Consider the following 13797-nt stretch of genomic DNA (forward strand, 5'->3'; position numbering starts at 1 on the left):
GAAACTAATTCAGACGTTTTTCTGTTTGCCTTCCCTCTGAAATTTCCTGCGTAAGGTAGAAACAACTGATATCTTTAGCAGATGGCTTTTATACGAGAACTAAAAATTTTCCAATAATGTCCATTAAACGGAACAACTTCCAGCAATTTTTTTCGATCGGAGGTGTGTGTCCCTTCCCGAACTTTTATCAAAAGGGCACTGCGATAGGACCTTTTCTGCAGACCAAGGGATGCTAAAGTGGAAGGGTATTTTATTTTTATGTGCGTTTTCTGACCTCTGACACTGGATAAAATGCCAAAATTTACGGACTGTGCGAAAACATCTAACTCTTTACAGACTTGACGACTTTTGTTGTTTATGGTCCATTTTTCTTTTATAATACGTATTTATGGCCGCTGGGATGGGTTTTCAAACACTTCTCTGAATCTCAATAGGCATAAGAATGGAATGAAAGAAGATACAGGGAAATTTTACAAAGGAAAAACGTGTTTTCTCATATCCAATTTTCTTTAAGTTCTAAGAAGCTCAAATACTTTTCGAAATCCAAATGAGAGACTTCATAATCACAATCTCCCATTTTAGTACGTGCGTGGGCTAACAATGTAAAGCAATTTTCCACCAGAACCTCATAAACCTAATTAATCATTAAGAGTACCTACCAATTAAAATAGGGCTTAAATAATTTCTAAGTGAGTAATAGTGAAACCTTGTTAAATCAATTCAGGGCGAGAAAGTTTTGAAGTTGAATAATGGATGTTGGCCAATGAATTAGTTAAATACATAGTATCAAAATTATTTTGGGTAGAGCTTAAAGTTATGTTCTGAATATGGATTGGGCTTTAAATGTAATTCCTTTAACTTTAGTTTTTCTGGAAAGGAGTAAACAGATTTTTTCCTGGCAGCGTAATTAACATTGAAATATCTAGTAATTTATGAGAACGAGGAAAATAAAAGAAATGAGAGAGAAAAAATCGTGAAACATAAACCCTGCTTTGGAATTAATTTTAACTTCTGTGTATAAAGGAGCTAAATAACCATCAAAATTCGTAAAATTTGATAGCCCTGAACACTCTCTAAACACTCTCTAAATACTTTTCTTTCAGAACACCCAACATTGAGTGTTATTATATATCCAGAGGGGAAAGGACGAAAGACCTTCTGAGATGTACTTTCCCCGACTGCTATCGACACCGAGGTATGGCAGGGGCAAATTTCGATGCTTGCATAAGATTTTACATAAGAAATCTCGGTAAGTATACGAGATCTAGAAGTTTTTAATTTTGAGGAAAGACAAAAACATTCGAACGCTATTTTCTTCGACAATAAATCGATGGCGATTTCGTCCAGATCGAAATGCTTAAATATGCAAGTTTTTGGTCTTAACATGTTTTGAATGCTACATAATATTTTAATAGATATTGTCTTCTCTCAGGATATCGCTTGAAATATCTTCGAAACGCAATGTCTAAGTTACTGTTATTTTGAATACAGCAGTTCCATATATCTCTTTTTTTCTTTTCGTAGGACATTTCGACGATAAATCAGATCGATTAATCAGCATGGAATTTTTTACAATTTGTTTATTACCGACAATGGATAAATAAACCACTATTCATATCCTAAAAACGTATTTTTGCAAAAAAAACTAGCTTAAATAAATATATATAATAAATATACCTTGATTGAAATAGTGACGATTGTTGATCAATTTTGCACGAAGGAGTGTCGCTGTGACTTGCAAACTCAGGATGGTCCGAACGTGGTATCCAGTCCAGCACCATTTGGGTTACCGCTTTGTGGAGGCTTCATATTTTTGCCAGACGAAGGATCAAGTGAAGTGAAGCTCAGCGTCAATTCCGATTGTGATGTCCGATTCTTACAATCGGTCATCATAATAATAACGCACGGACACGCAACGAAACCGAAGAATAACGTGAAGTACCTGTGAATAAAAGTGGACAGAAAATTAAAATTTACTAAACATGTACAAAACATCAGACTGGAAATCACTAAAAAGTTGAAAAATTTCCGAAAATCAACATACAAGGGCAAAAAGGTGAGCATTAAAACTGCAACAAACATATACAAATCTATCCTCAGATCACTGTTATGTTACGGACACATATTAAGGACAAATGCAGCAGAAAAAACGAAAAGATACATACAAACGGAAGAAATAACACTAAGACTAATTACAAAAATGAGACACCCCGAAAACCTTTTACATAAACTACCCCATTAATTAATAAACAAACACACACACACACACAATTTTTTTAATATTAAGCTTAATGTTTTTTCGATGAAAACAGGAAATATTGTAAAAAAAATGTAAAGTTCAAAATTAATATATTTAATGTACAAATGGTCCTCTATTATCTTCTAAACAACGAAATAACCTTCTTTCCACCTCTTCTCGGATTCTACTGGAAGATCCCTTTGTAATTTTTTAACATCAGCAGTTATTCGATTTTCTAAATTATTAATAATATTGTGTACCCACCTAATTCGTTATATTTTACTTATATTTAGATCTATAATATAATGAAAAACTAAAAGATTAAAATTCATAAATCGCTTAACTTAGGGGTTGTCCTGGTTTGCCTGAGAGAGACTATAGGAAGAAATACACATGCTACTTATAAATGTTGACATTAATCATGACTCTTCGCAGAGTCAATTTGTGAAAATGTTAATTACAAAATTCTTTAACGGTTTGCACTTAAATCATTTTGACTAAAACTCCAAATTCATGGGAACTAACTGACCAGTGTTCTGATTGGTCAATCAGAACAAGAAAAGCAAATACCAAACCATGCTCACTTTTCTCCAGAGTTTTCTCAAGTACATGGACAATTTGAGATTTGAGCCAAAAGGTAGTTATCCACATTTTCTTTCTAACTCAATCTTAACCTTGATTTCGTTTCCAAGTTACATGTAAAAAGTAATCATTTTAATCTCAATACAGACAATTATGGAAGTAATGTTTTTCCATGGTTACCATTCTGATTTCCGTAGCAGTATCCACGTACAAAATAATACCTTGTACCAGAAGATTTTTCTTAAAGACTCCAACAATATCCCGACAAATTGTTTTCTAAACTACAGTTTTAAGATACCTCCAAAAGAAAAATATCAAGCGGCTTTAAATCAGGAAATCTTGCCGGCCATTCCATCGCACCTTTCGTGCCGATCCACCACCATTTCATGATTTTTGTTATTTTGAGCACTAAATCTAATAAAATTCCGATTTCATGGGATCCTTTCACCAGTAATGTAGTTTTTTCGACTGCAAACTATCATACCACGTCCATCTGAAGAGCTCCATGCAACACCCCGTAACTACTTCGTTTTACGTTCACTGCAGATCCAGTCATTCTAAATTTTTGCAATGGCTAAATGACGTAAATATGCGAAAATATTTGTCAGAATGTCGATCATTGAATTCCTGTTCCCTTTTACCTAAAAGATACATTATTTGCACTACAAATTAATAAAATTTTCTACTCTTCTTTCTATGAAATAAACAATTTTTAATAATAGCAGTAAATTATTTATTCGTCACTAAACAGTAATACATATTCAACATTAACTGGGTTTTGTCAAATTAGCTTATTCTGTTAAAAAATTTGTTTCTTTGTAATTTTCCTAAAATGACTTTACACATTTTTTAATTATTTACATCAGAATAATGTATTTTAAATACCGTTTAATATGAGGTACATATTAAGGTACGTGCGATTTAAGATTCTAAAGTTGGGATGGCTGGGGGCGAAGGGGTGTGAGTAATATTAATATTGCAATACTGCTGTTGCCAAAAATGTTCCCTCTTGAAATATTTCAGATCCTCACAAACAACATTATAGAATTTCTTTTCGTTCTGAATTTATTGTTAAGTTTTTAAATGAGTATACTGTATATCGAAGTTTTGAGAAATTGCTAAATCGTAGCTTAAAGCCACATGGACGAATTTTCTAGAATGCTTAATAAGTATTTAAAATTTCAGAAGAATTATTGACAAATGTTAAAAGGGAATAAACAAGATTTTCTCATATTCTCATGATTTTCTGATTGAAATAATTACTTATAACTAATAGTAAAATATCGTTGGACACTAATATCGAACCTGATTTTGGTGCCTTAAAGAATTCGATAAAAGTATTAAGATAAACAGCGAAACTTTTAATAAAATTTTACTTAAATATTTTCTAAATTTCATTCTCTACTTTCTGTATAGTAATACAAGGAAATCTTGAAAGGCAAATTTGGACTTAACCTAAGTTTTGATTAACGAGAATTCTTGGATCTCTTATTTGAATAGATTCATTTTCTGCGAGAAATAATTAATTTTCTTCCTATTTACTGTATCTGCTATTACGTAAACGTTAAAAATTCCAAAGTGAAACTTAGATGTCTTAATTAACATTTAGATTCGAAGTAATATTGAGTAAAGTGATATTATAATTTAAAAAAGAAATCATCCGAATAGCAGTGCCACGACTCCTAAACAGTCTTGAGAAATCCCAGAGAATTTTTAAGGTACACATTGAGAGACTTTAAGAATAAGTGTTTGACGTGTTCTATAATATTGTCAAAGAGTTTCAAAATTGGAAGTGAAATGTAATCAGTTCTAATACCCGCTATTATCCTTGATCCAGATCGAAATTCGCATGTATTCAGGTTATTCGAGCCCCCTTTGAAAAATTAAATATTCAGTAACGCGAAATAAGTTTCTTTCAAGAATGAACATCCAACGATTTCTAATGTTAATAATTCTCAAATATTTTCCCAATTTGCATCACCTTTAATAGGAAAATTGAATTCAGGTTAATTCAGGTTTGTTTGCCTTATAGAACAGAGCCGCTTGAAAGGCATTACCGAAATGTTTCTAGAGATAGTAATATAGAGCATCGCTTGCGTTCACTCGTAGCATCCTCGTTCAACTAAACGATTCTCGTTTTATTAAACATTATTTTAATCACCAAAACTACCGCTCATTGTGATTCTATACCTGCTTTGATGCTATTACCTTGTCACTGAGGGCTTTATACCAAATTTACATGTATAAATTAGCATCCAAACAGTGATCCGTGCATTCTGAGCCAACGAAATCCCCTTAGGAGATTAAGGCAGTGTACATTGTGTTTAATTAGCAGAAATGGCATAATATAGGGCGAACAATCAAAGCAAATCAGTTGCCATGGTGTCAACCACAGAGACCCCCATATTAGCACAAAAGTGCAAAGGACTTATCTAGCAACATTTCATATTCATATATCGATCCAATTTGGCCTGGATTCTCTGTTCTGCAAATAGGAATTTAACACAAATATGTATAAACTAGAATCAGATTAGGAAACTACCAAACACCTATGCTGGCTTCAGGGAGACTAGGTTTTGTAACTATGCGGCAGTGAATAATTTCTGATGATGAGAAGGACTAATGAGACTTTCAAATAGATGTTAGAGTACAGTAAGTAAATAAATCAAGGATACACTATGGCATGAAATTAATTAATCCATCGGCAAATACAAATCTGGTCGACGATAGAAGCGAGTGGGCTGTCTCTGAAATGGCGTCTCTTCAAACTTTAAATTAAGTCTGATGGGGTGTAAAATGACGACAGGTGTTGAGAATCTGAGGGTTTTGTTGAAATTCTAGAAGCGCATTCAATCGCTTGAACTTCATTTCGGGGTGTTAGAAAGTCACAATCAACCACCGAAGTTGGACATACGAGGATAGTTCCAGAAGTACCCGACCTAACGCTTAAAAAAAAAACAAATTTTGGATAATGTCGCATTATTTCGCTCAAGAACGTCTCCTTTGAGATTGTGTTCCTATACCTCGTTTAAACTAAGAAGCTTGGAAGGTTTCAAAACAGGCATTGACCTCGCACTCCGCCTCTTCGTTATTTGCAAATCTGTTTCCGAGCCGTTTTTTCAAGTTTGGAAATAGAAAATAATTTGAGGGGGCTAAATCTGACAAACGGGAAGGTTGAGGGAAACGTTCAAAACCAAGTTGATTCGTTCAGGCCATTGCGATGATGAAAGCGTGGACTGGTGCGTCGTCTTGACGGAACAAAAGTTCTTTTTCGCCAAAATGCAGTCGCTCTTGCTAATTTCTTTCCTCAAACGCTGCAATAAATTTCTATAATGTTCTCTGTTTATTTTTTTTCCTTTAGGGAAATGATCAATAAAAATCATTCCACGTGAATTCCAAAAAATTGGCGTCATCACCTTTCTTGCAGATGGAACGCTTTTTACCTTCTGTAGTGCCGATATTCCCCTTTGAGTCCACTGTTTTGATTGCTCTTTCGTCTCAGGTGTGAAACGATCAACTCGTGTTTTATCTATGGTTGTGAATCGACGCAAATACTCAGCTTTATTGCTCCACCAACTTTGCCAAACACTCCCGTGAAGTATCCTCACGGCGATGTTTTTGTTCGATTGTGAGCAATCGTGACAGGTATCTAACACATAGCTTCCTCCCATCGAATTGTTCGTTTAAAATACGAGATACATTACTTTTTGAAATGTCTATATTTTAGTACAGTTTTGTAGATTTTCAACGCAATATCTGCAGCGGTCAGATCTGGAGTGTCATTGAGTCGACCACTACGGAGCTCGTCTTGGCAGCTCGTACGACCGCTCTTAAACCCTGCCACCGAATATTTTACAGTTGCTAATGAAGGACCAAATTCCTCCAGAATGGAATCTAACTACGTTTTGATGTTGGCTGGATCAAGACTTTTCAAATGAAAATATTGAACCACGTATTTGTGATCAATTTTTTCCATGTTCATAAAATCTCTAAAAGCGTTCACTAAAAACGGCTCAAAAACAAACACCCATCAACGGAGCACCCTCAAACTTTAGACATAAGCTTTCTAGCATTAGGTCTTTGTAATAAGGGCAAATTTTTATCGAAAAAACCGCCATCTACATGTCAGATCGGGTATTTCTGGGACTATCCTCGTACATCCCCATAACTGATTTTTTGATGAAATCGCAAATACACTCACGAGAATTCGAGGGGTTGTTAACTGGGAACCCGATATTTCTTTTACTCATACTTCTTGCCTACTAGCAGTAAAATCAATTCGCAAGTTTCTTGTGTCTTGCGGAGTTTGTTACCTACAGTTTTTCAACGTTATTACTAACGCCTTAACCTTAGTAACACTTTGCTTACCCTCCCATGAGATTGAATTAATCATGCTGCTACAAGCCGATGAATAACGCAGCGATATCTTCTATTCTCTGTGACCTAAAAACTCCTTATATAATCATCTTTCAATTGCTTTAGAATTTGTGGTCGATTACTTCCAGTAATAACAGTTATCAACCTCGATACCTCCTCGAAGCTTAAGAATCTTCGCTCTCTGACAGCCAGCAATTTCTGCACCAAGAATAATGCCGTTTCGGAATAGAAACCCCTCTATCTTGAAGGAAAATCAGCTTTCGCGAAATTAATGGCGCACAATGCAAAATATCGTTAATGCAATGCATTGAGGAGATTTATTGTCGAATTATTGGCAGCCGATTTATAAGTACGCAATTTGGAAACTCCTAGAACCGTCAAACTTTAGAGAGAAACGTTATATCGAATTTAGCTATATCCTGCAATCCTGCATCGAGCAGAGATGTATTTTCTACGTTCTATGTTTGATTGATTATGGCAAGAGAAAAGTTCTCGGAACTTTCTTGGATAATTCAGTAATTGAAATAAATTCCTGAAACAAAGAAAATAGCAAGAAAAAAAGGCTTGATTTGAGAGGATAATGAAGTTTGACATATTAGTGATCTCACACATTTTTTTTCGATAGCTATCAGATTAACCTTAATCAAGAACACGCCTTGAGCGCCTCAAGTAATGGAAACGCCGCGGGTAAAATGAAAATTGATATGCCTGTTATGGACTGGTCCGATTCCCGAAAACTTGTTACCTTTCAAGTGCAGAGATACCTCCAGAAACCGTCTTATTACTGTCATATCGTATTAAGATTAGGTTTCAACCCTGGCTGTTAAAAATATGTTCTTATCTTGGAGTAGAACCTCCGCATAAATTAGTGCTTTACAGTGAAGGGCAAAAGTATTAGCACGGCACAGTTTCTAATATAAAATAATAAATTTCATTGTAATAATGACAGAAATGAAAATTAAATGTATTTAATATTACTTATCATAAAGGGGATTTTTCGACAAAATTATTCTTATCCTCAGGGTGTTTAAAATAAAACAGGCAAAGTTACAACTCAGTTATTTATGAACGGATTTTGATGAATCGAAAGCTAAATAAAATGTTATTTTTCAGACCATCAAGGGACGTCGAAGTAGATTCTTTAAATTCGACCTCCGTTTCGGGTGTCGACTTCGGAACTTCAAATAAAACATATGTTTTTTACATTTGTTGATAGAAAATATTTTTCTGAATTTAATTGTGTATGCCACGTTAATTTTAAAATTTTTAACGAAAAAGAAAATTGAAAAATTTGAACAATATGAGTAACTTTTGAAGCCACATCGTTCTTCTTCATAATTTTCTGTAAGTAGTCACGTTGCAACTTTGATTAATGTAAATTGGTTCTGAAGAAAATACTTTTCCGAATCTGATAATGTGACAAATTAATGTTAAAACAAGTTTGAACTGAAAAAAATTAAAAAATTCGTTTCTTTGTGCACTAATGCATTGGCTTGAATATTACAAATGAGATTTTTCTTGTGCATTTAACGACGCATTTAGAGAATTGACACTTGATAATTGTCGACAACAACAACACTTATAACTATTTTTATTACACTAAAGAGCTAATTTGCAATAATTACACTTATATAGTAACTGCTCACATAAAATTATGAGGAAGAATGATGTGGTTCAAATAGTTAAGGGCAGCTTTATCTTATCCTTTGGCGCTGAATATGATATGAACGCCACTTACCCATGACGCCAGGCGTCTTTTTTACCAAATGATACAATTGGCTGAAATGAAACGAAATGCAAATGATCACAGAGTATGGTAGATGGCTCCATGACGATACAGCTGACTGCATAACTCATATTTTTCAAGATTTTCAATTTTTTTTAGTTAAAAATTGCTTTAACATAAACTTATCATACATCATTAAATGCAAAAAAATATTTCCTGTCAAAACACGTAAAAAAATATAATTCTATTTGGAATTCTGTAGTTGATGCTTAAAACAGAAAAACTTGAGTTAAAAAAATCAACTTTGACAGTACTTAATAGCCTGAAAAATATGACTTTATTTCGTTTTGAGTTCATCAAAATCAGTTCATAAATAGCAAAGTTATAGCTTTGTTCGCTTTTTTAAGACACGATGTATATAGAAAAAAATAAAATTTACAAAAGATAAAATAAAGTATAGAAAATCCATCGACGAAAGTACCAATATTGGTATTTTTCATAATAACACTATGTTCTCAGCCTTTATCGTAAGCAGAAGAGAAAGATTTAAAAAATATTATTTTCATTTTATTTAGATTGCACAAACAGTAAAAGAATACAATCTACATTAGTAACTTTATTTTTATACCGGCTGTCTCATAAAAATTGGGCGAAGCCATACCTCAATTATTTATAAATAAATTTTGATGAACTAAATATCAAATAAAATCCTACTGTTAAGACTACTAAATTACATCAAAATTAATTTTTTACTTACTCAACTTCTGCTTCAGATAACTACTTCAAAATTTTAAGTAGAACTCCGTATTTTCTGTGCATTTTTCAAGAAAAAATATTTTTCTGAATTTGATGATGTAGGAAAAGTCAATATTGCAACAATTTTTAACCGAAAAAAAAAACAATATGTCATAATAAGTTTTCGAAATGGATGTGATTATTATTATTAATATTATTATTAATATCGCTAGTTAAAAGTCTTGCAGTAATTCTTTTGAGGTTTTTAAAAGGTCCAGTGTCTTCAAGTGCCTTCTAAACGTTTAAATTTATTATGATTTCGTACTTTTCTATTAGTAAAACGGATAGAATAAAAACGTATTGCTACGCCGGAATTCTTATTGCTTTGAAAATATGTTTCAAGCTTATTTGCAAATTCACTGTTCATTTTTCAATGTTTTCAACTGCTATTTGTCTAAATTGATAATTGTCGCCAATAACAACATTAACAACAATAACTTGTCGATACTGCGTTGTAAACAAAAATAAAAACGTCAATTTTAAACACTTAATGTGAAATATTGTTCAAAATTTCCAATTATTTCAGTTAAAAATTACATATTTTACTTTGTCATACATCATCATATTCAAAAATATACTTTCTATTAAAAAATACGAAATTCTATTGAGAATTTTGAAGTTGCCACTTGAAAGGAAAGAAATTAAATTAAAAAAAAAATCAACTTTGTCTCTATTTAGTGATCTACATAATACCATTTCATTTGCTTTTTAAATCATGAAAATTTACACATAAATAACTGAGTTATAGCTTCGCCCGTTTTTTATGAGACAGTCGGCATCTGAAATGAAGAGCGAGGACGAAGAAGCAACACTTTCTAAGCGAAATATAATTAGAAACTTAAGACAAGAGGGTAAATCCTATTTAGTTATTGCCAATATGGTAAAGAAGAGCCATTTTATAGCACGAAGTGTAAAAAAAAGGTTTGAATATGAAAATAACTTCCTAAATAAAGCTCAAATTGGGCGATCCAGAAAACTGCCTGCTAGGAAAGACGGAAAGCCAATAAGAAAAATACAACTCAATCCTCGAACCAGTATCTCAGAAATTGCTGCTACAAAATTAAGAGAAGAAGATAATAAAAATATCAGCTCTAACGCTGTTCGCAGAGTCCTTCATCGGACTGGATATAAAGCTAGAGCAGCCAGAAATAAGCTTTATGTTAGTAAAATAAATAAAAATAACTGTTTATATTTTACCAAAAAACATATTGATCGGAATAATGATTTTTCGGATAAAGAGTTATTTTTTGATGAAAGTAAATTTAATATTTTTCGATTTGGCGTAAGGTGTGCGTTTGCACAAGACTTAGCAAATAACTGGAATTCAAAAACCTTCATAAGGCCGTTAAACATACAGATGATAGCGTCTTAATGTGGGGATGTATGACTTGCAATGGAATTGGAAATCTTGTATTTAACATTATAATGGACAAAACTGTTTATTCGAATATTTTGAAAAACGATTTAAGGCAAAGTGCTGAAAAACTACAAATTACGACCCAGATTCTATTTCCAACAGGACAATGATGCGAAACATACGACACATGTTATAAAGCAATGAATTCTATGTAATACTCCTAATTCTTTAAAATTATTATTTTTTTATTCTCTCAAATCGCTTAATCTTAATCCCATTGACAATCTTTGGAGTGCACTGAGAAAAAGAATAAAAAAACCTGATATTTCTAGCAAACTAAAATTTACGGACATTTTACAGAAAAAATGGAATATTGAAGCATATTTTACTCAGAAATTACTTCATTCAATATCAAAACGACTAAGGAAATTTATTAAGAGAAAAAGTCTCCCAACAAAATACTAATTATAACAACTTCATTTGCAATAATTAGCTGTGCAAACAGTTTTGTCCATGGATTTTCTGTGCTTTATTTCAACTTTTCTAAATAACGTTCTGTTCCATATGAATCTTTTTTTTTGTTGGAAAATCTTTGTTACGTCTAGTATTGTTAAATATTTTATTTTCATTTCTGTCATCATTTTTCAAACTGGAAAAATTAATTCGTTTATGTGGAAAATCGTGCAGTACCAATACTTTTGCCGCTCGCTGTATGTTGTTTTGCTAGTGGTGCTACAAAAAAACAAAACCTGAAATAATCAGTAACTTCGAGAATTAGTTATGGCATATGAGTATTTATGACCCATATCATTAAAGTGCCTTTTTAAATTCATCATTTTAATGACGGGGTTCGGAGCTTTTAGGATGTTTTTAACGGCACGGAAGGGCTAAAATAATGAGGGGCCTTCCCACTGAAATGCCAGGTTACTAAAAAGATAACTATGGCCATTGGCTATTTTTAATCTACCTCCGAAAGTCGGTTCTTCATATGATTTGAGGCTTTTAACAAATGATATTTAAAAAATGGAATAGTTTTACGAGCGTGCCCCAGGAAATGCACAAATCGCTGCGTGTAAGTGCTTCGCACACAAATTACCTATAAAGGCATGGAAGGTAAACTCTAATTCCGAAACAAAAACCTGAATAATTAGCCCTTTTACCAAACCCATCGCTGCGAATAATTTCAAATGCATAAAGTGCCGCCAGTTAGTGACGACTCAGGTCACGGTATTGAATCATCGGGAATTCAAAGTGATTAAAATTCTGAAATGCTCCCCCAACCTGATTTTAAGGGCTCGCACTTACAGAACTTGCCAACCCCAAAAACAGAAAAAGGGCAGAATTTCTTTGCTGTCTTTATTAGATTTCGCTGAGAGGGGCTGTTTGCCATTAGCATTAGGTTGCCGTATTGATGGGTTCGGCAAGGTATAATGTTAGGTTAAATTAAAGAGAGGTAAGAAATATTGATTTGTTAAACATTAGGGAGAATATACAAAGTAGATCAAATTTAGCTCATGTGATGTAAGAAAATGTTTAGGTAATTATGACTCCCTTCAAGTTCAACTCTCGATAACACCTTCATAGTGTAGAACTGAAATAACTATGGAAAGAAAATTTCAGGTTTATAATCAGAGCTCTAAATATTGAGGCCGAAATTCAAGTTGAGAAGCGACACTTCACTATGAATTCTTACTTAAATACCACACGAATTTTACAACTATTCCATATACCCATTTTAAATTGGAGGAGAACCAGTATTCCTTTATTACTGTCTGAATCGTAGCTCCACATATTGGAGAATAACAAGAGATATTTTCTAGAAGAAATTAATTAATCTTTCACTAAAATGTATTAACTTTCTCGCCTTCCTAAAACACCATTCACTGTCGATGATCTACATGCCCGAGTTCCACAAGTGCACCAATCAAATCGATGCACGATCATTATCAGAATCGTCACCATTAGTGGCCGCATTCATCACAAAGTTATCTTCTTCAGTTTGTCCTGTGCTGCGAAGTACAAAGAATCAAATCCTAGTACCTTCTGAATCTTAATGTCTCCTCAATTTGTGCTACATCTTTATCTGTTTATATCTTCAGTCTTGAGTTTTATGCTGAAGAATTGCTTGACATTTCTTTTCAGTGTAGCATTACGCTTGTTAGATCCTTGCATCTGCTTGACCTCAATATTTGTCTAGTATCGTCAACTGTTGCTGTACCTTTCTTGGTAGAGACCACAGGAGACAGGAAGAGTCCTGTCTTCAGTGATTTCGATGTTTTCACAATACTGCTTTGTCCTTAGTCAGTTCTTGTTGTTTCATGACATCCGCACTTGATAAGCTTGACAAAGGTAGCCTGCTCTACAAACGACAATTTGATCAACATTAAAACCGACAATAATATAGAGAAACGTCAAAGTCGATAAACAACAAACTAGGCGCTTCTCATGCCTTTTTGGCCATTGTTGTCTCCATGGCTGAAAGCATTTTTATTCCTTCTTGATCTCAATACTTCACAAGATTTTTGTTCTTTATTAATTTCGACAGATAGTTGCAGTCTCTCTTCTTCTCTTATTGGTTAGTCGATTCCTCGGTCCTCTTCAACCTCAAAGAATTTTGAATCTTTGGTTTTTTAACTAGTAGTAACATTTATATTTTTCTCGAATTTGACCCTTGTCAAATCTCTTCCTTTTTTTTATAATTATCGTTTGCTGAAAATAGCT

The 13797-nt window shown here is 33.3% G+C and overlaps 1 protein-coding gene across 1 annotated transcript; it reads left to right on the top strand.

The window, feature by feature from the left end:
* The first annotated feature begins 10503 nt into the window (after window positions 1-10503).
* LOC136339749 (uncharacterized) lies at window positions 10504-11091 on the top strand. Its single transcript, XM_066283199.1, has one exon. The coding sequence runs from the start codon at window positions 10504-10506 to the stop codon at window positions 11089-11091; it is 588 nt and encodes a 195-aa protein (XP_066139296.1).
* The last annotated feature ends 2706 nt before the right edge of the window (window positions 11092-13797 follow it).

This window comes from Euwallacea fornicatus, chromosome 6 (assembly GCF_040115645.1).
Source record: "Euwallacea fornicatus isolate EFF26 chromosome 6, ASM4011564v1, whole genome shotgun sequence".
In the NCBI taxonomy this organism is placed as follows: Eukaryota; Metazoa; Arthropoda; class Insecta; order Coleoptera; family Curculionidae; genus Euwallacea; species Euwallacea fornicatus.

Excerpts from the sequence above, each read along its gene's own strand:
- LOC136339749 (XM_066283199.1), top strand. The coding sequence starts at position 10,504 with ATGAAGAGCGAGGACGAAGAAGCAACACTTTCTAAGCGAAATATAATT.